This window comes from Ostrinia nubilalis, chromosome 7 (genome assembly GCF_963855985.1).
Source record: "Ostrinia nubilalis chromosome 7, ilOstNubi1.1, whole genome shotgun sequence".
In the NCBI taxonomy this organism is placed as follows: Eukaryota; Metazoa; Arthropoda; class Insecta; order Lepidoptera; family Crambidae; genus Ostrinia; species Ostrinia nubilalis.
The window spans coordinates 228,900-253,624 of NC_087094.1; the positions used below are offsets into that span (position 1 = coordinate 228,900).

The 24,725-nt window shown below is 42.9% G+C and overlaps 1 protein-coding gene across 2 annotated transcripts; it reads left to right on the top strand.

The window, feature by feature from the left end:
• Positions 1-5,077: 5,077 nt before the first annotated feature.
• LOC135073030 (transient receptor potential-gamma protein-like) lies at positions 5,078-21,538 on the top strand. 2 transcript variants are annotated; one of them, XM_063967032.1, is made up of 17 exons: positions 5,078-5,187; positions 8,924-9,292; positions 9,367-9,627; positions 9,781-10,050; positions 10,325-10,559; positions 10,658-10,795; positions 10,876-11,015; positions 11,097-11,343; positions 11,421-11,550; positions 11,677-11,872; positions 12,047-12,238; positions 12,322-12,363; positions 12,764-12,947; positions 13,103-13,493; positions 13,692-13,858; positions 17,938-18,098; positions 18,198-21,538. In XM_063967032.1, the coding sequence occupies exons 1-17, from the start codon at positions 5,137-5,139 to the stop codon at positions 18,396-18,398; spliced, it is 3,375 nt and encodes a 1,124-aa protein (XP_063823102.1). In that variant the 5' UTR covers positions 5,078-5,136; the 3' UTR covers positions 18,399-21,538. The 2 variants fall into 2 exon arrangements, with proteins under 2 accessions (XP_063823102.1, XP_063823101.1); XM_063967031.1 differs by lacking the exons at positions 11,097-11,343; positions 11,421-11,550; positions 11,677-11,872; ... (5 more) ...; positions 17,938-18,098; positions 18,198-21,538 and having other exon boundaries at positions 5,102-5,187; positions 10,658-10,788; positions 10,876-10,961.
• The last annotated feature ends 3,187 nt before the right edge of the window (positions 21,539-24,725 follow it).

The window sequence follows — 24,725 nt, forward strand, 5'->3', positions numbered from 1 at the left end:
GTATTCACAAACATTACTATGAGGTCTCACAGTGCGCGTGGACGTACAGGATGGCACACGATACAAGAACCAATCACAGAGCTCTATTGAACGCTGTGCGTTCAATTTTCTGTTTCACTTAAGCAAGCTTCGTTTGTGAATACGTGCGTTAGACTCTATTACTTGCCGGACTGACAACTAAGTGATCCTATAGGGCATAGGGGTTTCGTTTTTTCCTTTTGAGGCACGGAACCCTAACAATAGATTTTCGAATATAAGCGAGGTACAATAAATAGTAACAATTCCAATCAGACATCAATATCCGCCAACAAAATACCGAGAAGCAACGCGCAAGTTTATCTTTATGACCAATTTTTTCTATCCATTCGGATCATGAGTGAATCCTTGACTTCAGCATTCAATGGATAGTTTATCTTGGCTTTCTATTTTTAGTCAAATTAATGAAAGCGAGTAATAATGTAAGCTAAGTCATGATCGCGCGCGTGTCTGCTCCTCCGAGAAGCTCGGATAATAATAATGCCCATAAATCATCGCGGTATTTGTTTTAGAGCCGACAACTGGTATCTTGGTACCTTGGAACGGGTGAGTTGTTGAGTTCCAACAGCACAAATAATGCGTTAAAGATCGATATCGTATTTGCCATGACTCCGAATCAATTCAAAATTAAAGTGGTATTTGGTTAAGTGTTTGTGTTCATCAGCCCCGGCTACTTACGTATAAGTATATTCGTTGGTTCACTGCCCTTGGGAAATGTTACTGGAAAGGTATCTAAGGTAATTAGGCTTTATGTTATTGATTTGTGATAATAGGACGCAACCTCAACAACGCAAGGGGTTATACCATAAAGTATAACGAACATTACATAAAATGTTTGTTTATGCGAATGAAAACGTAGCGTGGGCAGGCCTCCCACTAGGTGGACCGACGATCTGGTGAAGGTCGCGGGAGGTGCCTAGATGCGAGCGGCGCAGAACCAGTCTTAGTGGAAATCCTTGGGGGAGGCCTTCGTCCAGCAATGGACGTCTTTCGGCTGAAACGAACGATGTGAATGAAATCAAAGTAGGTACCTACAGTGAACTTTAATCAAATAAGTAATTAGTGAAAATTGTTCTTGGCTTCGAAAAGGAGGTTTAATCAAATATTTTTTAACGCGATTCGTTAAATATTTTATTTGTGAACTAGTGAGATGGTAAGATTGGTAAGGTTATCCCCGATCGTGCTTTAAGGCGATTAGAGTCCTCAATCCGCGCCAAATGGGCATTTTGTAAAGCCTACTCCTCTTTTACTGCTGGATAGAAATAGTTGGAAAAAATATATGTTATACAACAGTTCAAGGACTACATTTGTGACGTTTGAATTTTCGCTACGTCTCTTTGTTTTGGATTAAAAAAATAAATACGGGACATCGATTTTTTACTTAAATTCCCTACTCCTCCAAAACGGCTATGTTAATTTAAAAGATTTTTGCACGAATAGATTAGGAATTCTTTAATCTTTAAATGACACGTTGCGTTTTTCAATCGAACATTACTTTCATTCATAAATTTTACTTTTGATAAATTCCGAACGTTTTGCTGTTGAGGGGGCCTTCGCGGGGTGCGGGCGGCAGTCGGCCGCTGGCCTTCAGACGGGGAGGTTGTGTCACTCGCTGCAAACTGACATTAGCGATCAAAATGAATTTTTTCTTTGGCTGAGTTGCACCACCTGACGTGACCTAACTTTGACCGTAGCTTTGGCGATAACCGGTGTTTTTTGTATGGAGTTAGACAGACTTTTGACGCTTGTCAAAGTTGAAGTAAGATGGTGCAACCCAGCTTTTGTTCGACAATAGATTTTATGTCAGAATTGTTCATAGAGTACGTGCAGTCAGATGATACAATTGAATTATGACGCGCTCAGACGCTATTTTCTACCTGAATAGAATCTAATAGTGTAAAAAAACTATAATTGACTCCAAAACAACTGCACTAGATAAATACAAGTAGAAAAATTATTACGTTATTTATTTACTAGGCCTTTGCAATCAGTATCCAAATTAGGAGCTAGTCAGAATCTGTAACTTAATCGATTTACGTGAAGAAAACAATTTATATTTTCAATAAATGTTTCTTCGCGAAAATACCACAATTAAAAATAACACCTGTAACGCCCCTGGGTCTGCGGGTGCCTATGGGCGACGGTAATCATTTACCAACAGGTGATCCGTTTGCTCGTTTGCCTCCTGTCACATTAAAAAAAATTAAGATAAAGTGATATTGAATTGTTCTATAGAGCTTATTAAAAAATTTGGATACTGATTACAAAATTAGCCATTTTCGGAGTCGGTGGCAGCCTACCTTTTGGTGAGTCGTTTTGGAGTTGGTTTTAATTTTTAGTGAAATTAATCTATTTCATGCCTTCAGTAGACTATAGGTACTCAGTAGACCTTGTTGTTGCCACTGAAGGTGCATAGGTACACAGTACATTGATACCATATTTTTCATGTTAAGTGCAAATAAACTTCCCTAAATTACCAAACCATGAAACGTACCTATAATATTAAAAAGTTTCGCAGATAATAACTGAAATCCTCTTATAAGGTGATGAATTTTAGGAGCATGTCATGAAACCAAAATTATTAGCATACAAGAGCTTGTTTAAAAAAAATCTTTTTATTTTTGATGGGGAATTTACTGCGGCGTAGTAGCAGAGATTTTCCGTTTGTAGATCGTAATAATTTCGAAGAATAGGGATGTTTCGTGGATAAAGCAAGAAAGTAGCAAGAGTTTGAATTAGTTCGTCGGTGAACTTACCAAAAACAAACTCTAAATGTATTTTTCACATTTTTAAACTTATGAAAATTTAAAGAGATGAAGCGCACCAAAGTTCAGAAGATGAGGCACATGACGTCAAGGCATGCTTAAAAATGTGGCGATTTGTGTCGTCACGCGGAATTTCATCGCATCATATCTTCGTAATTACTTGTTTAATTGACAAATAAAAATATCCTGTGTCCAATATTTTTTGATAATGTAAAATTGACGGACCAAAAGTCTTTTTTTAAGAAACTAGCCTATTCTTATGGCCACATTCCAGCTCCATCATCAGACCCTGCAGTTTACCTTAGAGAATTGAAGACTCATGATTTTCAAAGTAGCGTACTTACATAACATTAGGTAACTACTTGCTTATACAAGGTGTCCCAAAAACAATGGATAACCCTTCAACCATCGATAGGCCTCGCCATGGTCTCCCTAACGTCCAATTTTGACCCCAGTAAAAATATCACCGTTTTCAAGATTTTTAAGTTTTTGTGCATTTTTAGAAAATTGTAATGAAATTATTTAGGTATTATAATAAATAAATACAAATCAAACGAGCCTAAACTCGATGGAATCGTTTAATCCCGGAGTTGCTATGGGGCCACTGGCATTCCAGCTCTACCATCAGATCAGCTCCATGTCATCTCAATATTGCATTGTCACCCGAATTACATGTATATCCGAAATTTTAACTCAATCAATTGATGAAGGATTTCTAATAAAAAGACAAATACATTTTCAGTTTATTCTTCATAAGTGACACAGAGAGAATGACAATAGACAAAAGCAGAAACATTTGCTTTTTTAGGCCATAGACAATACTAGGTACTAATGCGTTCCAATAGGGATGATGACTGGGTAATGAAATCGAAATTCTATTTAGTCCGTCAGACAGATAATTAGAAAATATTAGACTCATATTTTTTATTTTTTTCCATAATCAAATAATTACAGTATTATATTGAGTTGAAATCTCGCGTGACGTCACATTTCAGTAAAACTTCTACTCAAGCGTGGCGTATCGCGCCATTTCAACTCGATGTAGCACTGTTATTATTTAATTATGAAAGAAAATAAAAAATATGAGTCTAATATTTTCTAATTATCTGTCTGATGGACAAATAATTGAAATTTTGTCATCTAGCCTAGTTGTCGTCAGGAAGTTGGTCAAACATTTATGTAGTTACCTACATAGGTACATCATAAATTGCAAGCTAAATAAAAGCTTGTAATAAAGTCGGGTTTGTTCAAATTTCGAGAACGACTGAACCGACAAAAGCATTAGAAAATTTACGAAAAATAAATTAAAATTTTATCCCGTACAAAATGTTCATGGATTTTGTTATTTTTATTAAATACCTTTACGCCTGAGTTAAATGACACCGACATCAAGGTTCATCAATTTAAGTTTAAAATAATAGGCAGTAATGTATGAAGAAAGAGCTTCTATTCTGTATCTACCTATGCCCGTGTATTTTTGATCGGTGTCAAATCGGAGTTTATGGTGCGGGGTACGCGGGTGTTGCTCGCGGCGTGAAGGTCAAACGCCCAAGGTCATTGAGGACTCTAATCGCCTTAAACAAAGCAGAGAAGAGAGATTTTCATGTGGGAGTGAGACTAAGCGTGCTACTGCGGCATGAAAATTAGTAGAAGGGCGATGTTATGTCTATCAATATTAATCAAAACATCTCTAAAGACACCCACCGTGTATTTACGGCCGGCTCGAAGCGAGCGGAGCGAAATCATGTAATTATTTTATGATACGATGAACGCTCGACGGAGTAGGTAAACAAAAGTTTTTACGATGCAGTAGCAGTAAATAAGAAGCTTTGAACTCGCAACGTTCACTTTGCAGGGTCGGGCTCCGGTCGCAGATGGCGGCGGCGGGCGGCCGGTGAGCGTCCCGGCAGGCGGCCCCGGCGCGCTGGAGGCGCTGCGGCGGCACTCGCGGCAGATCGCCGCGCGCCGCGCCCGCCGCGTGCAGGTGCGTCCGCCCCGGCCCCGCCGCGTCCTCGCCCCGCCAGCCCACACTCACCGCCGCTTTGTTTCAGTTCACGGAGCGGGCGCGGGATGGCGCACGCGGCGGCGACGGCGCCGGTGAGTGTTGCGCGGTGGCCGCATCGCCGCTAAATATATCCCCGTCCGCATTGCGACGGCGCGAGTGCGCGAGGTGAGCTCCCGGCGGCGGCTGCGCTCGCGCCGGGGCGCGGCCGCCGGTGACCGTGTGTGTTGTGCAGAGAGCGGCGGCTCCGAGATGTCCGGCGGCAGCGGCGGCGGCGGCGGCGGCAGCAGCGGCGGCAGCGACGCGCGCCGCCCTTCCACATGCCGCGTGGAGATGGGCAACCTGCTGGCGCCCGAGCCGCGTCCGCTCGACAACAAAGTCAAGGTGCCCACTTTCATCATAGACGTTATGCCTATAGTGAAATCCTTAAGATATCACTTCGAAAGCATTGCATCGCTTAATTTGATACACTATTTCCAGTGTATCTAAACTCTTAACAGAGCGTAGGAATTTGACCTTGATAATTAGATAATCACGTTTAACACCTGTACGGTTTAACTAAAAGCAAATGCATGTAGAGTTTCATGTATTGAACATGGCCGCTCGGTATAAGTACTCTTCTGGATGTATTTTTTCGCTTGAACGATAACAAACGAACAAATCCAAAGTTCATTCAGGCGATGTAATCAATTACTTAGAAGTAATAAATATAAATGTAATCTGTTAAAGAACCCTAGCGAAGTATCGAAATGAAATAATCATACGTACGATATACGACTAATACTAGTCACGTTGTAGATCCATTCTATTCAGAGCTTTAATTACTGCACTGCACGAGAACATGCCTACTCCGCCTGGTTCGCTAACACTGTTCATCACGAATACCGGAAAGGGTTACATACATTAGTAGCGTAATCTACATAATGCTCTCGTTGCGGTGGCCGCGCGGCGGGCTTGCGGGTAGTTGGCGTCGGCGCTGCTGTGTGTAATGGCGGGCTCATTTGGAGTCCCTCAGGGAAATTATTCAAACAGGCATCAGCCCTGCACGCTTAAAGGAATCACAAACTACCTATTATTCATCAAATATACACTAAAGAGCCCCTGAGCTCCCATCGTTTGATGAATAATAAAATTATAATGCGCTTTCAGGGCGAGGTAGCATCTGTCTGTAGTGACAACAACGTTGTGATAACAACGTCGCCAATCGCACTAATCAACCAAGTCTATGTAAACATTATAGTAAAGGTTAGCGTCGGAATAAATCATAAAATCAACATAACAATGTTGTTAACAGCATTGTTGTGTTCCGGCAGTTAGAAGTAAGATAGCCAGTTCCTCTGTGGTTTAGGATTCCGGGTGAAGCTCGCTTCCACCTTCGGCCTGATCATCACTTACCATCAGGTGAGATACAGGCCAAGAGCTTCCTCGTTGTGGATAAAAAAAAATCTAACCAAATTTAAAACTGAAGAGTTTGTTGCTTTGTTTACATGAACGCGCTAATCTCAGGAACTAACTGGTCCGATGTAAAAAAATATTTAATGTTGTATCTAACATGAAGAAAAGCTATATGCTTAACACCACCCTACAGCCAATAGGGGTGGAGCAGTAATGAAAAATATTGCAAAAACGGGAAATGTTATTCAAACTATTTTCACGCGTAGTTAGGTAGGTACGAAGTCGCGGGCACAGCTTTAATAATTGATTAATAACTTTTTAAACCTAATTGTTTTCTTTAGCCCATCATCTTTACTCAACACATATTTTCATGTACGAGGGGCGGCTGAAAAGTTTTGAGCCTAAGGTATTAAAAATGCCGATAGAAAAGTATAAAAAATATATTTTTCTATTTAATCTCCCTCTACTACAACGCACTTCTTACATTTGTGTAAAAGAGCTTTTAACCCACTGAAAAAAAATTCGCAAACTTTGCCTTCGAAATGATCCTCTAACGACGCCTTCATTTCTTTGTCACTCAAAAATCTCCGTCCTTGGAGGTCCTTTTTCCAAATTGAGTATTAGAAAAAAAAGCTAAGGATTTGGACTAAACTGTGTGGTAGGTGATTAATTTCTTGAAATCCAGTTTTACCCGGGGCAAGCCTTGCAACATGCGCGGTGTGCACGGGCGAATTGTCTGGCAATAACAGATTTCATTTCGCCAGTTTACCTCTTATTATTTTGACAACCACTTGACGCACTCTTATCAACAGTACAGTAAAATAATCCCCGTTTATTGTAGTTTTTTTTAAGTAGGTAGTCAATGAATAAAATTCCTCCACAATCCCAAAAATAGTGGCTATGAGCTTGGGTGTCGATCGCTCCACTTTGAATTTCCGCGGCGGCGTTTTCCCTTTTCAATCCATTGCACTGACTCTTGTTTTGACTCTAAATCGTACTGCTGAATTTATTATTTATCAATAGTGACAATGTGAGAAAAAAAATTGTTAGGATTATGGCCAAAGATGTCCTAAAACTCCTGCGAAGTTGTGACTCGACGCTGTTTGTCGAGTGGCGTGAGCATTTTTGACACCCATCGCGCACACCCCTTTTTCATGTGCAAATGAGTATGAAAAATATTGCCGATACGTTCCTTGCTAATGCCTATGGCTTCAGCTATCTGTCACAGCTTAATTCGCGGATCTCTAGAGCAAGATTCTTTAACTTTTCATTATTTTATTCGTTAATGGCGAAATCTGGCCGCCCTGACTTGCGGTCATCTTTTAGCGACTCCCTGCCATGATTGAATTATCGGATTCAATCTTTCATGGTGGCAAATGAAGTCCCAGACTCCCCATAAACTGTTGACATCTCTTCAAATATTACCGTCAGCGTTTTGTTCTTCTTTGTGAGGCATTTTATGACAACTGTGTACTTCAATTTCGTACATTGCGCGGATGACTGAGACATGATGATGTTTACGGATTAATTACTAAAAGCGTGATGATGCTAATAAAATGAAACTTTGTACATATACTAAGGAGGTTATTGGCAAATTAATAAAATTTAGTGCGAGTCAATAATAACACTTGAAGATACTTAGGCTCAAAACTTTTCAGCCGCCCCTCGTAAATAGAAGCTTCAATATGATGAAAGTGAAACGTTAAATACCCCCAGACAAACGGCAGTCGTAAATGCGAACTCATTTTCACCATTGTCTGTGTTTACATTCAATCCATGTTAATTTAAACATCATATTCATCGGTTTGAGTACTCGACGAAAGCTCTCGCGCGAGTCTCAAATTAGAGTTCCCGTGTAAACATTTACGTAAAAGTAGTAGGTATTTCATCGAATCAGACGGGCCGATTAATGGCCGGGGGTGTCGTGCTCGAGCCCGGAGCGCGCCCAGTCCGCTCGCCATGCTCGCCTCGTCCTTCGTCGATTGTTGTTTGCATAAGTAAAGCTAGTATTATATTCGAGAGAACAAAAATAATGACGACTTTTACAAGCGATAAAGTCATTTGCAACAAACGATAGACATGGAAGGCGCACTCCGAGACCCCGAGCACCCCCCGGCTCGAGCTCCGCGACCCACTTCCAATGGGCGGCGGTGGGCGGCGCGCCGGCCGCGGACGCAGGCTGTCGGCCGTCCGACCACTCCACTCTCCTATCAACAAGTGACCTACTTCACGCTTATCGCTGTCATCTCGCCATAACAAGACAGTTGCATCGACACATTTACATTATAGAGGGATGTCACCGCGACGAAGAACGTGTAGGTTCATGGCGTTTGTTTTCGTTCACGGCGTCAACAATATTCACCTCCTGCCATTTCTAACAACTATCAATGTTACTTATCTAGCGCCTTGGAAATACGGTTTTCCAGCTTTCAATCAAATTAATGACCCCAATCCGGCTCGGTCAATTTATCGATTTCAATCCAATTATCTCCTAACCTTTTACATTGATAAACCAACCGGGAATCGATAGTTCCAAAGTACCCATAGTCTATTCGCTTAGTCCTTGAACAAGGGGAAATAATGCGAAAGGTCGTCCGAGGAAAGAATAGTCAAATCGTAACCATTAATCCTCTAAATACTTAGCTATCGACGAACGGGCTACAAATTTGGTGTCACAAAACAGAACGCGGAGTGACTAATCGTTTACGTGGGCGGTCGTTTCCAGCGGCACAGCATCCACGGGATGACAGAGGAGGAGAACGTGGTGCGGCCGCACCAGGAGATGGCCGTGCTGTCCCTGGAGGAGAAGAAGTACCTGCTGGGCGTGGAGCGCGGCGACGTGGCGGGCACGCGGCGCGTGCTGCAGCGCGCGCGCGACACGTGCCACATCAACGTGGACTGCGTGGACCCGCTGGGCCGCAGCGCGCTGCTCATGGCCATCGACAACGAGAACCTCGAGATGGTGGAGCTGCTGCTGGAGTTCGGCGTGGAGACGCGCGACGCGCTGCTGCACGCCATCTCCGAGGAGTTCGTCGAGGCCGTCGAGGCGCTGCTCGACCACGAGGAGCGCTCGCGCAAGCCGGGCGAGCTGCACGTACGTACTTCCCCGCCGCCTTGTGCAGTCACGATCTCGCCGAACCGCAGAGTACCGGGTGTGCTTGTCGGCAGAGCTGGGAGGCGCTGCCGCCGGAGACGGCCACGTTCACGGCGGACATCACGCCGCTGATCCTGGCGGCGCACCGCGACAGCTACGAGATCATCAAGCTGCTGCTGGACCGCGGCGCCGCGCTGCCCGTGCCGCACGACGTGCGCTGCGGCTGCGACGAGTGCGTGCGCTCGCGCTCCGAGGACTCGCTGCGCCACTCGCGCTCCAGGATCAACGCCTACAGGGCTCTGGCCTCACCCTCGCTGATCGCGCTGTCTTCGAAGGTTAGACGACCGTTATATACTTTCACGAATCGGTCACGATAACACCTGGTACATTTGTGTATGACAAAAGCTCATTGAAAATCATCAGATACGGTGCCAAAAGTTCGTAACGCATTTTTGGTGGTTAGAATTTGTTCGTGTACATATTTCCAGGACCCCATACTGACCGCGTTCGAGCTGTCCTGGGAGCTGCGGCGGCTGTCCGCGCTGGAGCACGAGTTCAAGACTGAGTACCAGGAGCTGCGCGCGCAGTGCCAGGAGTTCGCGACGGCGCTGCTGGACCACACGCGCACGTCGCACGAGCTGCAGGTGCTGCTGAACCACGAGACGGGCGCGCCGCAGGCGCCGCTGCCCGAGCCCGGCGCGCCCGAGCGCATGCGCCTGTCGCGGCTCAAGCTGGCCATCAAGCTGCGCCAAAAGAAGGCAAGGGAAATACAGCTTAACAGCGTTCGCTTATGCCACTCGGTAGTTTTGTATTCATTGATATTATTTTTTTGAATGAAAGGAAACGTTCAACGACATTTTATTTTCTTACACTTGCGAAAGGCGGCAGTCGTCGAGCACAGGACACTTAAGATCGTCTTTTCTTCGAAGGGTTATGCAAAGATATGACACAGTCTAGCGTTAGTTACCGATTTCTTGTTATGTAGAATGCGGTCGATCGCTAGTGTTAACGGAGCGTTGTTCGATCGGGCAGTTCGTGGCGCACCCGAACGTGCAGCAGCTGCTGGCGTCCATCTGGTACGAGAGCGTGCCGGGCTTCCGGCGCAAGAACATGCTGCTGCAGGCGGCCGAGATGGTGCGCATCGGCGCCATGTTCCCGCTGTACGCGCTGGCCTACGTGGCCGCGCCGCACTCCGCCGCCGGCCGCACGCTGCGCAAGCCCTTCATCAAGTTCCTCTGCCACTCGGCCAGCTACTTCATGTTCCTGTGTCAGTATATTGTAATACGGAACTGTTTGTGCATGACTTGTGTTTCTTGTTAAGCTGTGACATTTTCTTCGTTGTTTATGATTCTTGTGTTTTTTCAGTTCTCCTAATACTAGCATCGCAAAGAATAGAAACGGCAGCGGGGGGCCTTCTGTGGGGCAGCCCACACGCGGAGCCGCTGTCGCGACGAGGAGCGGCGCCCTCCTTGGTCGAATGGCTCATCCTCGCCTGGGTCAGTGGTAGGTTTCATATTTTTCTTACTTTTTAGCGTTATGTGACTGACGGTGCAGGTAAGTATAAAAAGTATTTCTATGTGCAGGTTTGATTTGGAGCGAGGTGAAACAGCTCTGGGACATGGGGCTGCGGGAATATGTGCACGACATGTGGAATGTTATAGACTTCGTTACGAATTCTTTGTACGTGGCCACGGTTGCGTTGCGAATCGTTTCACATTTTCAGGTAATTAAAATATGTAGTACGTTGTCTTAAAAACCCTCTCACATATGTATAAGTCTTTAAACTCTTGCTTTACATTTTCAGGTTCGTCGAGAAATGGCGCAAGGATTGCAATGGAACCAACCTCGAGAGAAATGGGATGCGTGGGACCCTATGCTGCTATCGGAGGGTCTGTTCTCGGCAGCGAACATCTTCAGCAGCTTGAAACTAGTTTACATCTTCAGCGTGAACCCACACCTCGGACCTCTGCAAGTTTCTTTGAGCCGGATGGTGCTAGATATTTTGAAATTCTTCGTATTAGACATCTTAGTCATATTTGCCTTCTCCTGTGGTAAGTGCATCCTTGCGTGGTTTGTTACTATTATAATTTTAAATATGAACATGATAACGACAGCCTGTGTATTTCAGGTCTGAATCAACTATTGTGGTATTACGCTGACATGGAAAAGAAGCGATGTACAATCGGAACCAATATTCCGGCAGCAAATGGAACACTACCTGATCCTGATGCCTGTATCGTTTGGAGACGATTTGCAAAGTATGTTTTTCTAAGTACATATACATAGTACCTACTAGTATTTGCTGGTTGGTGTGTCGAATAAATTAAATTTGAATTAAAGCTAACCTGTACAGAATTTTAATTTATGTATCTTTTCGTTCGCAGTTTATTTGAGACCATGCAGACCCTCTTTTGGGCCGCATTCGGGCTGGTGGACCTCGACTCGTTCGAGCTGGACGGCATCAAGATCTTCACGCGCTTTTGGGGCATGCTCATGTTCGGCACCTACGCCGTCATCAACGTCATCGTCCTACTGAATCTGCTAATCGCCATGATGAATCATTCATATCAACTTATATCTGTAAGTTCACACTTCTCAAATATCTCCGTCTCTTGGGACCATGTAGGTAGAGTATTCACAGTGATGCAAGTCACGTTATATTTATTTCCGATCCGTGATTAAAGATAGTCTTCCAAGCTGCCGACTCGCCGGCGCGCGGCGTAAAGTTTGTAAGCAATCTGATGCGTTCGGCAGGAGCGTGCAGACGTGGAGTGGAAGTTCGCCCGCAGCAAGCTGTGGATCAGCTTCTTCGAGGAGGGCGGCACGGCGCCGCCGCCCTTCAACGTGGTGCCGTCGCCCAAGTCGCTGCTGTACGCCTGGCGCTGGCTGCAGCGCCGCATGTGCGGCCACGCGCGCGCCAAGCGCGAGCACATGCGCACCATCCGGGTACGCCGCGCGGCACCACTCGCCCACCATCCATATAAACGTGGCTCAATTATACGAACTAATCGGTCTGCTCTCGTTTTCAGAGAAAAGCAAAACAAGCAAACGAGCGAGATTTCAGATATCAGGTAATAGATTGTATATACAGAGTGTTAGGTAAATGGGTATATGAGCCGACACTAGACCATGTTAACATGGGCATATAAATGGTATGGTGAAGCCAGAAATTTGATATCATCATTTTATTTTTTTAAATTTTCATACAAAATAAATTTTATAAAATCCGATTTGTATGAAAATTAAAATAATTAAAATGAAGATATCAATTTTCTGACTTCACCATACCATTTATATGCCCATGTTATCATGGGCTAGTGTCGGCTCATATACCCATTTACCTAACACCCTGTAGTTACTCGTTATTTTTAAAAATGTCCGATCGATCGAGGCCGGGGTTCGAAAACGGTCAACATGATGTAGTCGGATGTACGAGTGGGTATCGGTCGTTCAAAAAGTGCTATTTTTCAGGCTATAATGCGAAACCTGGTGCGACGCTACGTGACGGTGCAGCAGCGACGCGCGGAGAGCGGCGGCGTGACGGAGGACGACGTCAACGAGATCAAGCAGGACGTCAGCGCCTTCCGCTGCGAGCTGGTCGAGATCCTGCGCAACTCCGGCATGAACACGTCCACGGCCAACGCAGGTGCTCCCGGTATGCGAGCTGACGCATGACGATCTTCCGGGTGCCCCGTTTAGAAACGTTCTTTGCTTTTCGAGCTAAACTTTCGAAAAACTTTAGCCGTATTCCTGGTTCTCAGTTAGATTAGTCAGCTCATTGTTTGGCTTCACGTTCGTCCGCGTGCGCAGGTGGGGGCGGCGGCAAGAAGAACCGGCAGAAGGAGCGGCGCCTGATGAAGGGGTTCAACATCGCGCCGGGCGGCTCGCTGGCGCCGGTGGACGAGTTCCTGGCGTCGCTGCACCACGAGCACGGCGGCGGCCACGCGCACCACGCCTCGCTCAGCGCGCTGCTGGGCGGCGCCGGCGGCCGCCTGCGCACCAGCCAGTCCAGCCTGTCCGACGCGCCCGGCGCCGGCGCGGGCGGCGCGGCGGCGGGCGGCTCCACGCGCCGCAAGCCGGCGCCGCACAAGCGCCGCTGGGGCACCATCATCGAGGCGGCGCGGGCGGCGCGCGTGTCGCGCCTCATCGGCCGCTCGCGCTCCGAGGACTCCGTGTGCGACCACACCAGGCAATCCCCCAGGTGAGCGTCGACGTCGGCTCGAATGTTGAACTTCGGAATCCCGAACTGGACGAGCGGTGCTTATGTTTCATCATCGAATCGATAAATCGATTCGGTAGCGTGTAGACATCGGCTCGATGTTTTCTCGCTGCAGAAATTTTTAGGCATTCTTCTTTCTACACTCAGTATTAAAAATCGATGTCGATACATGTATTGCAGCGGCAGCGAGCGTTCGGAGTCGGGCAGCGACTCGCAGCGCAGCCCGGAGCGCGCGCGCGGCGGCCCGCTGCACCCGCTCAGCGCGCTCGCCGCGCTCAAGCGCAAGCGCAAGAAGTTCTCCGACTCGCGCCGCTCCGCCGCCGCCGAAGCCGCCGCTGCCGCAGCCGCCGCAGGTAGGAGCGCTCGGCGCTCGCATCTCAGTGACCAGTTTTAAATATTAGGCTCGAAGGAATCTAACATCAATGCCGGATCGCTGGTTCCAATTTTTTTTTTTTTTTTTTCTCCCTTTTTATATCTGCAATCGACTTAGGTCATAATCAGATGTTTTGTCTTGCTTTTTTGTTTGTGTTCATGAGGAGGGGTATTCCAGTAAATTCTCTCCCTCGGTTTTTACTAATTCACGTAGCAATCTAGTCCAGCCTTCCAATATTCAGTCCAAGCCACTAGCATCTTTGGTCCAACTGTAATATTTGCCATCTTTTCAGTCTTGTGGTGGTCTTGTGGGTTTGTTCCACAATTTCTCTAGCAAGTTGGTTTGTGTGATGTTTTAGCCTTTCCTTATATTTGCTACAGTATTTGCTCACCTCCTCCCTGACTGTCGGCATCTCCAAGTACTCGTGTATCTCTACATTTCTAGCGAACCATGGTGAATTTGAGATTGCCCTCAGTGTTTTATTCTGAAACCTTTGGAGGATTTCAAGGTTGGAATTACTGGCAGATCCCCAGAGTTGAATCCCATAAGTCCATATAGGCTTTATTATGCATTTATAGACCAGCATTTTGTTGTTTAAACTGAGGGATGATTGTCTCCCAATCAGCCAGTAGAACTTCTTAAATTGTAAATCTGCTTCTTTTCTCTTTGTTTTTATATGGGTTGCCCAGGTTAACCTCCGGTCTAGATGGAGTCCCAGGTATCTTACACAATTTTCTGTAGGCAGTTGTTGCCCCCGTAGCGTTACAGCTGGGCAGTCTCCTTTGCGGAGTGTGAACGTTATTTGTAGAGATTTAGTAACATTTGGCTTTATTCTCCACTTTTCCAGCCATTCGTCAATTTCATACAGGTGATTTTGTAGTTTTTCTGATGCCAAAGCCGGATCTTTATGACTTGCAAGACATGCGGTGTCATCTGCATATGTCGCTGTTACTACATCTGTAGTGCATGGTAGGTCCGCTGTGTATATAGAATATAGCACAGGGCCGAGCACAGATCCCTGTGGCACAGACGCCCCAATATCATACAGAACGGATACTTCTTCGCCAAATTTAACTTGGAACTTTCTGTCTTGTAGGTAGGACTTAAGCACCATATAATATGAATTAGGTAGAAAACTTTTTAGCTTATACAAAAGACCTTTGTGCCAAACCCTATCGAATGCCTGCTGGATGTCCAGGAACACCGCAGCACAGTATTCTTTCTGCTCCAGTGATTGTCTTATCTTGTTCACTATACGATGTACTTGTTCCACTGTGCTATGTCGCTCCCTGAACCCAAATTGGTGATCTGGTATTATGGCTTCTTCTTCTAATATTGGTTTAAGTCTTTGCAAGAATATTTTCTCAAATAACTTTGATAGTACTGGCAAAAGACTAATTGGCCTATATGAGCTCGGATCTGTGGGCACCTTTCCAGGTTTCAGCAACATGCATATTTGAGAGACGCCCCACAATCTAGGAAAGTATTGTATTCTCATTATGGCATTGAACAGCATAGTCAGGAAGACGACTGGTTTTCTGGGTAGATGTTTAAGGATTTCACCAGTGATTAAGTCAAATCCTGGAGCCTTTTTGTTGCTCAACATTCTTATTGCTCTTTGTAGTTCTCTTGGTGTTATAAGTTTTATAGGTGGTGATAGCTGCTGATCGCTCTCGAGATATTCATTTACCTCCTTTTCGAAATCACTCCTTGTTGAAGAATTTGGTACAAACACTTGACTTAAATGTTGAGCAAAGATCTCGGCTTTCTCTTTAGGAGTTTTGGCCCAAGCTCCCGACTGAGCTCTCAGTGGTGGTACTGATTGTTGTGGTCTCTTGAACTGCTTTGTGAATTTCCATAAAGAGTAATCATCACACCTTTTAGCAGATAAAGATGACAGTTTCTGTTCAAATGTGTAGTTCTCATTCTCTGTTATCATTTCCCTCAGTTCTTTAGCTGCTTTTTCATAGAGTCTTCTATCAAACGAATGTCTGCTCAGCTGCCAGACTCTTCTAAGTCTTCTTTTCTCCACAAGTTTTTCTCGTATTTGCAGAGGTATGTTAGTAGTTTTACTTATGGTTTTCAATTGTGGTGTACATCGCCATGCAACTTCCTGTATTAGGTTGGTTATATAGAATGTTGCATCATCTATGTCAGCTTCAGTTTTTAATTTTATTTTCAATTCTGTTTCCGCCTCCAAATAATCGGCAAATAGCACCCAATCGGTTCTGTGGTTATAAAGTCTTGTCTGTGTTTCTCTGTATATTATTGTTCTGCTCAGAGTGCATATTATAGGCGAGTGATCAGAGGTTGTGTCCCAGCAGCTTTCAATGTCTAGATAGTTGTCGGAAAAGCCCTTTATGATGAAAAAGCCCAACAGATCAGGAATCTTATTCGGATCTGATGGCCAATAGGTAGGCTCACCAGTAGATAATGATGATATTCCGAGGTTGTCCATACATCTCTTCAGCTCCCTGCCTCGGGTGGTTGTCAATCGTGACCCCCAGTGTGTGTGTTTACTGTTCCAGTCTCCTCCACAGATGAATCTATTTCCAAGATCTTTAAAATATTCTCTGAATATTTCCTCCTTAGTATTGAACCGTGGTGGACAATAAACCGCACTTACATTTATGCAACCATTCTTATCCTCCAGTGTGATTGTAGTAGCTTGTAGGTAATCCTCCATGACCCTACTATGAATGTGATGTTTTATGTGATTTTTAATTAAGATTGCTGTCCCTCCATGACAGGTGCCATCCGGGTGGTTGGTACAGTGCACTTCATAATTTTGTAGTTTAAACATTTTTTTATCATTAAGGTGTGTTTCAGAGATTAACATAATATCTATTTTGTTCGCTTCTAATATTATTTTTAGATCGTTTTTAACTGGAGCTAGTCCATTTGCATTCCATGCTCCAATACGAATAGAAGTCATTTCGTCTTGCTGACTAGTGTAGTTATGAGGTTTATTAGGGTCCCCATTTGTTGTAACAGTAAGTCAATTTTTGTCAAATAAAATTATTAAAATTTTGCATGTCCATTACTCGCTTCGCCGCGCGTGCCCGCAAAAAGTATTTATGTCGTAATGTTAGGCACCATAGGTACTTACGACTACATAAGGTTTGACCGCTACAGTTTGCAACAGTAGCCAGAAAAAAAATAAAAAAGATTTTTCTCCATACAAATTTTCTTGTCATATTTTTTTTAAGCATGAAAGGCTCGTTTTATCGAAAAATGCATAATGACAAATGTTGATCAGCATTCAAAATGCTATCCAAAACAATTTTTGTTTCGGTGAAATTATGACTTTCGATCGTATGTCCACCTTTTATTAAAATCAAACTACTGTGTGGCGCCCCTCTGTCGGTGCATCTGGTGGGACGGTTTCGGTTTGGTTTATGGCAGGCTATTCAATGATCGTTGTAATGTCTCGGACACTTTTTACTTTTTTTTGTTTTTTTTTTTTTTTCCTTTCTTCTTAATCTTTGGCAATGGACTCTGCAACACAAAGATAGTGTTGTGTCGCGACGATTGGATTGGACTTATGGTCATGGCCACCCTGATTTGTCGTAGATTGCATAAATGTTGGTTTTGTTGATTTGTTGTTTTGTTTTTATTATTTTTTATTTGATTTTTGTGTTTGTTTTTTATGGGTACATTTTTGCCGCCCCCTTATTGCGTGTTCCCGCCGACGGACAGGTACTTTACGGAGTGCTTCTCCTTCGGCGGTAGGGCGCAGCAACGTCAAGGGACCCGCTGAAAATCGGTGTCGAGGCATGCCCATGGCATGCCCCGATTAATGCTGAGCGGGCCCCTATTTGACAGCAGGGCACAATGTTTATCTTCTTTATGTAATTTATGTAAATGTGATGTCGCTCTGTTTCGTCAAATAAAACATTTTTTACTTTTTACTTTTTACTTTTAACGAATCGCCTATCGATTGAAGATTTTTAAGTTCGCCAATTAATTTTACAAATCAGTGTCGAACGTTTTCAGGCGCTCAGGAGTCTCGCACGGAAGAGCGCGGCCGGGCCGCCCGCGCCCCCGCGGGCCCCGAGGCCCTGCAGCGCGCCAGCTCGGTGCCGGCGCGGGTGCCGCCGCCGCAGCCGCCGCCGCGCGCGCCGCTGCAGCCGCCGCCGCCCTCGCCCGCGCCCGCCGCGCGGGGCGGCAGCCGCGAGCCGCTGCTGGCCAGCCTCGACGACGACGCGCACAAGGTGCGTGGCGCGGAGCTCCCGCCGCGACGACTCGCTTCGGCGGAATCGAGCGATCGACGCGTGTCGACTTCGCAATTAATTCAGAACGATCAGCAGGAGGCGTGCGGTCGGTGCGGCTGCGACGCGACGGTGACGACGAGCGTGTGCTCGAGCGCGAGCGCGCCGGACGAGGAGCCGGAGGCGGCGGGCGGCGGCGCGGGCGCGGGCGCCACGTGCGGGCGCTGCGCGGCGCTGGCGCGGCTGGCGGGCGTGACGCCGCTGCACGGCCACGCGCCGCACCACTCGGCCGGCTGGCTCTAGCCGCTCCGAGGAGCCGCCTGCGCCGCGCGAGGGAGCGTCTTCTGACGGGCGCGAGTCGTCCGGGCCGATGAGCGCGGAAAACGATTCCTATTTAAGAACATTTTCGCTCGCGGTTCTGTAGACTGACCGCGGCTTCGGTGGCCTCGCCGCGTGTGTCGACGGAAACTCATTCCAGTGAAAAGAAACTGAGTAATGTTTGACCGAAGTCGACTGTGTGATAAATAATAACAAGAGAGCACAAAATATCAATTTCTTTGATCGTCCGAGCATAATTTAGTATATCACTAGTTTTGAGAAAACTAAACAAACTTGCGTACGTCGCTACATTTGCGTGGCGATCGCGAAGCGATCTCAGTAAAGTTTGTAAGAAACGTCCGAATAGAAAACAACCAAGTACGGTATGTAATACTTAGCTTTAGTGATCGATGAGGAGTAATAAATGTGTTGGTACTTCTACTGAGCGCAACACTAGACGTTATGTGCCGTCACAATCTTCAAGTAATTTTAAGTGTAATGGTTAGTTATCATTACGACCAATTTTTCTATTGTGATATAAATATAGACTTTTAGTACCATTACCTAAATTCGGTCACAGAAAAAGTTTTATAATGGTGTATTTATTCAATGTAAATACAGGCGATCTGATCATTTCAAATAAAAACCACAATAACGTCAGTGTCGCGCATCATCATCATCATTATTTATCTTTAAGATCGTAAGGGTAATAAAATATGGGTGATAACACCAAATATTAGACTAAAATCAAGGCAGGCGTAATAACATTAATATTAAATATGAGATTTGAAAAGTTATATCAATGCTTCTATCGGTTTCTAGTCCTCTGAAAAACATCCCCTGCCTTTGATCGAGACCGGTTTTCAGTAAATAGGGAAAATATTACTAGTAGTCACGAATGAGCTATGCCACAAGTACACGAGAATTTCCCGGGCATCGAATATCGCAAATATTTGCTGTTTGCACTTAAGGCTAGTCGCTCCTAATAGAAATAATAAATATACACATATTACCTAGTAGTCGGTAGATCTTCCTAATTATATTAACGAAGGCATATTTTATTGAACACCAATTAGTTATGTAGTTACAAGTGAAATTTTAAGATGTAGTTACGTATTTATAAGCAAAATATTTTATATACCTTCCTACGCGTTGCGTTGTACTTAGTTTAAGTGCTAATAAGTTAATAGAAATGATGTGTTCCAGAAAGTTTTCCAATAATAAGTTACTCAGTCGGCGCACATAAAATAGCGGTAATTACCTAATAAGTAAGAACGAACAACATGAAACAGGGATTTTTCAAAAAAACATGTTATACCTACTTTCCTAAACCCGAGATGATCACCCCTGATTTTATAAGACACGTAGGTTAGATAGGGCGTAGGCCTAGATAGGTAAGATAATATACATTTGACGCAATACTTATTGATTAAATCATATGTGATCACAAAGTTTTACATTCTTATAATAAATTACGATATATTCTATGAGGCGACAGATATGTTTGGTTTACTACAAGATATGGATATATGTAATAGTAAATTCAGTATAGAGCATTTTATTAAAGCAATGTATCGTGCACCCGACAAAACGAAGCATCTAATAAAGCATTTTATAGATTTAGCCCCTAACTCAGTCAGTGCCTGAGGTATGGGAGCGGCACGGGAGGGGGTTTTTAAGACGTCAAACGTCAGTGAGACTTCAGATTTGTATAGATGAACTACACTGAACTGTCCTTTATTTGACACTGACAGGGGGGCCACCGTCAATAGCGGATCGCTAGTTCCGAATTTTGCCACGGTGGAAACCATATAGTTGCACGAAGATGGTGGCGCCCTGCTGTCAATGTCGTCGGTGGGACATTTCAGTGTAGTTCATCTATATGCTCTGTCACGATATAACATGTCAATGTCACCCCTCCCGTACCGCTCCCATACCTCAGGCACTCACTGAATTAAGTGTTAGAACTATAAATAGGTACTTACTTAGTTTTTAGTGATATGACATACTGATGTTATTTTGTTCTGTCTGAGATTATTGAGAAAAGCGGTCGTATTCGCTTTTAACTTCAGTTAAAGAAGTTGAAAACCAGGAAACTGGGTCAAAATGATTATTTTGTATAGCACAAAAATATTTGAATTTGAATACGACTGCGTAAACATAATCATATCGAAGCGTATACTTCTTGTAGGGTAGCGTGCAAGCACATTATATTTAACTAAAAAGTTTACCGGCGTTATACATATAGCCAGTGGGTTTCAAGAGACACAGTCGACTACAGAATATACAATGTGCGTATAAATTATTGTCATAACATGATGACCCCGGTAATAATGTAAAATATGGGAATGAAGTATGTTATGGTAACATTTTGGAATAATACTTGCGTGACATTCAACGTCATCTATTTATTTACACCAGAGCGATGTTGCGAGTTAAAATAAGTTATTTACGGCCTATAATATAAATAATTGAAGTGAGCGCTTCGTTTGGTCGGGCGCGCGGGCGCCGAGGCGGGCCTGCGGGCCCGAGGGGAGCGCACTCGTGTTTCGTACCTACTCTTTGACGCAAACAACTGCCTACATCGTAAGTACTTCATTAAAACATTCACTGAATAGCCTAAAAAGTCACACCGATCAAATTGTATCCGAAATGTAACATCATGGATCGACAAATGTTAAGTCAGCAGTACTATTTGAAAAAGCATCGATTCTATAAAGCCAACAAACACGACGCTACTCCGTTCCGATTAATAAGTTTTGCCCAGAACATTATCGTACCTATAACACGACTTCACAGACTTCAGATATCATAATCAGACCCAAAATCTAATAATCCATAGTACACATGGTACATAGTACTTAAGACTGTAATTATAATTCCAAGATTTCATATAACACCGTCCCTGGGTAACGGACGGTATCAGGGCTGCAGGAGCGCAAGGGGAGTGGGTGGAGCATGGTACGGGAGGCGCTCCCGCCGGCCCGCGCTCGCAGCCGGAGCCGCGTGCGACAGAGGCCTTCACGCGCTCGAGCGGCAACTATTATATTTTGTAAGATTGTTATTTATTTATACATTGTATTTGTATATAACGGTGCGAACTTTAATAAAATAAGCACTATTTACTCCTGTCTTTAATTTTCAACCCTCTAGCAGAACGGCATCTGAACTCAGATTCGCAATATTCACGGGACACGACGTAAATTGATCGTGTTTCAGTTTATTTTTAAACCAAGAATTGGAGACGGCAGGGATCTCAAATTTTTACAACAATTATAGAAATATAGAAGTGATATTAATTTGATAAACTTCGTTAACTTTCCACATCCACTTTAACTCACACCGTTGGATTTTTAAAATGTTTTGAAATTTTTAATTGAAATGAAACATCTACTTCATGTGATATATGAGGTAGTGCGTCCGCGTATTTGTATGCAATCAAACGTTCTTTATTTTATTGTTTAGCGATGGTAAGTATCACGGTTGTAAACCAATCAAGAACGACGTATTGTGAGAATACTATTTTCCACATTTTACATCTTAACGATCAATTTTGTATTCGGGACCATACCTGGGAAAGTTATGGTTTTGGTGAAGAATTTCTCACTAATTTTATTATTCAGTTAGTCAGTCAGTCTGCACATCCAAATGTGCAGACTGTTTTAGGCTTTGTGAAACACAAATATAATCAAACAGTAGTTTTCCATAATATGATGGATAATTTCCATATAGATCATCAATTAATTAGAATGTCGATTTGTAAGTTTAAACATATCGATACCTCTGGGCTCAAAGGTCGTAAAGGACAAAATACCGAAAATGAGTTATTTATAAAGTTTTACTCAGAATTTCATTCTCTATCGATCTGTATATTTAGTTTGTCGAAAATCCCAAAAAAAGTGCCTTTACGACCCATCATTTTTGATAAGCTAAACAGAATTCATCGTGAAAATTGGGATGTAAATAACATTTGATTTTTTAGTACAGTTACTATGGTAGTAAAGAACAAGTAAACACACATTTTTGGGCGTATAACCTAACATTTCATACCAAAGTCTAAATAATTTGTCCTTTACGCCCTTAGATTATCTAAACAAATATTTTAAAAATCTACAAAGAGAGGATATTAAAATAACTGAAAAGGTAAACTTATTAGATGTTTCTTATTGTATTTAAGTATGTGCGTTTGGAACAAACGAAAGAAATAAAAAATCATCAAAAATATGTAATAAAACTATTTTAGAGTGTAACATTTACGTGATTTGTACATATAAAATGATGACATCCTTTGTCCAGCAGTGGACGTCTTTCGGCTGAAACGAACGAACGAACGAACGAACGAACCCACATCGGGTAAAGTAATGTTGCTTTTTATTATTTCTCATATTTGAAGAAACTAGGTATTTGTCAGGGAAAAAGATAATTTTAAAAGATGATTTAAGAAAATGAAAACATGCTATAAAATAACGTATTACCTAATTAAGGTAGGATAGTCATCATAAAATTGAAAAAATGAATAAGTTACATTTGTTAAGAATATTATGAAAAAAAAGTCACCTTACTGTAGTACCTCAACGGCCGGTTCACGCATGTCTCCGTTTTACTGTTTCGTTTTATCGTGTACGTTTTTTTTCGTCAAGTACAATAACATAAAACGGAACAGTAAAACGGAGACATGTGTGAACCGGCCGTAAGGTGTCATTATTTTGTATGCACATTGCACAAATCACAAAAATGCTACATTTTATAATTGTTTTTAATGATTTCCTAGTAATTTTGACTAACGCCCTCGGTCAAAACCACTTTTGAGTTTTGACTGTAATAATTATAATAAATAAGTATAGTTTCTAAAGTTATTTTGATCAGCTAATAAAATATAACTAGCAGGAAAAATATTTACACAACATGGGAAAATATAGTGTCAGTTGAGACTTTAATCTACTAAAAAGCTTGAATGCACTTTTTTTCGAAGTTATATTTTTATACTACAAAATAATTGGCTTTTAAAAACGGTAATAAGTAGGAGTAAAGTAAGTGGATGTACTTTACTGAAATGAAAAACTTCCTACTTGTAATCTTACTTACCTAACCTTTCTACTTTTGTACCAAGTACAATAACATAATTTCTAGCTACTATGAATAATAATGTTTCATCTATTTAGAATAACTAGTTTGGTTTTCCTTTGTCCTTAATAATTCTATCCTATCTGCATTATCATAAGGTCAACTGGTTGACAGACTGCCCTATGGAATTAAGTCCGCCATTTTTAGTTTTTCGAAAAATTAATAATGATGAAATAAATAAATAAAATCAAATTGGTTTCGGCTTTTCGTAAAAAGTAGATATTTAAGAAGTTTTATTTAAAAGCGTCATAATATTTATTTTCTAAATTCGCTCTTATATCGGAAATGGTATCTTCTAGTTCGAAGATATCAAAACTTCTGCTTAAATAGTTTCTAAAATTGTGTGCATTAAATTATGAAGCTACGAAAAATCATTTTATTTCATTAAAAACAAACATCCCATCAAAAACAATACTTGTCAAAAAAACCAAGTCTCGCAACTCAGTTGTTCTACGGTAAAAAGTTGTGAGATCCATGTAATACCAAGTCCAGGCCAGGAAATCTTTAACGTTTTACATAAATATATTGACTTGGCCATCGCACTAAATAATTTAATTTACACGTGTTTTCATGCGATGGCCAAGTCAATATATTTATGTAAAACGTTAAAGATTTCCTGGCCTGGACTTGGTATTACATGGATCTCACAACTTTTTACCGTAGAACAACTGAGTTGCGAGACTTGGTTTTTTTGACAAGTATTGTTTTTGATGGGATCTCATTTCTTTTTGTATTTTGTGGACAGCAGTAATGTATCTAGAAAACTGGACCGAAATTGAAAAATTTTACTCGACTTGGCGGTTGCACTACCGTGCCCCCAAATCTCATTTATTTTTGTATTTTGTAGACAGCAGTTATGTATCTAGAAAACTGGACCGAAATTGAAAAATTTTACTCGACTTGGCGGTTGCACTACCGTGCCCCCAAATATTTTAGTTTTTCCTTGATTCATACACCAAACACTACTTATATTCCAAATTTGAAGCTTCTAGGTCTGCTAGAAGTGCCTTAGAGTTTTGATGATCGGTGAGTCAGTGAGTCAGTGAGTGACAAAATTAAGTAACTTTGACCCGTTATAATTCTTAAACTACTGGTTCAAATTGAATGAAATTTTAAATATACCGTGTCTTTACAATGCCTGCATAGCTAATGAAAATTCAGCCTTCTAGTTTTATGCACAACGAAGTT

What these genes read in the sequence shown, in the direction of transcription:
- LOC135073030 (XM_063967032.1), top strand. Translation starts at nt 5,137, where the DNA reads ATGGGCAACCTGCTGGCGCCCGAGCCGCGTCCGCTCGACAACAAAGTC. An exon ending in GAATCGTTTCACATTTTCAG is followed by an intron (nt 11,016 to 11,096) that starts GTAATTAAAATA and finishes TTACATTTTCAG; the next exon opens with GTTCGTCGAGAAATGGCGCA. An exon ending in AGCCGCCGCTGCCGCAGCCG is followed by an intron (nt 13,859 to 17,937) that starts CCGCAGGTAGGA and finishes CCCCCGCGGGCC; the next exon opens with CCGAGGCCCTGCAGCGCGCC.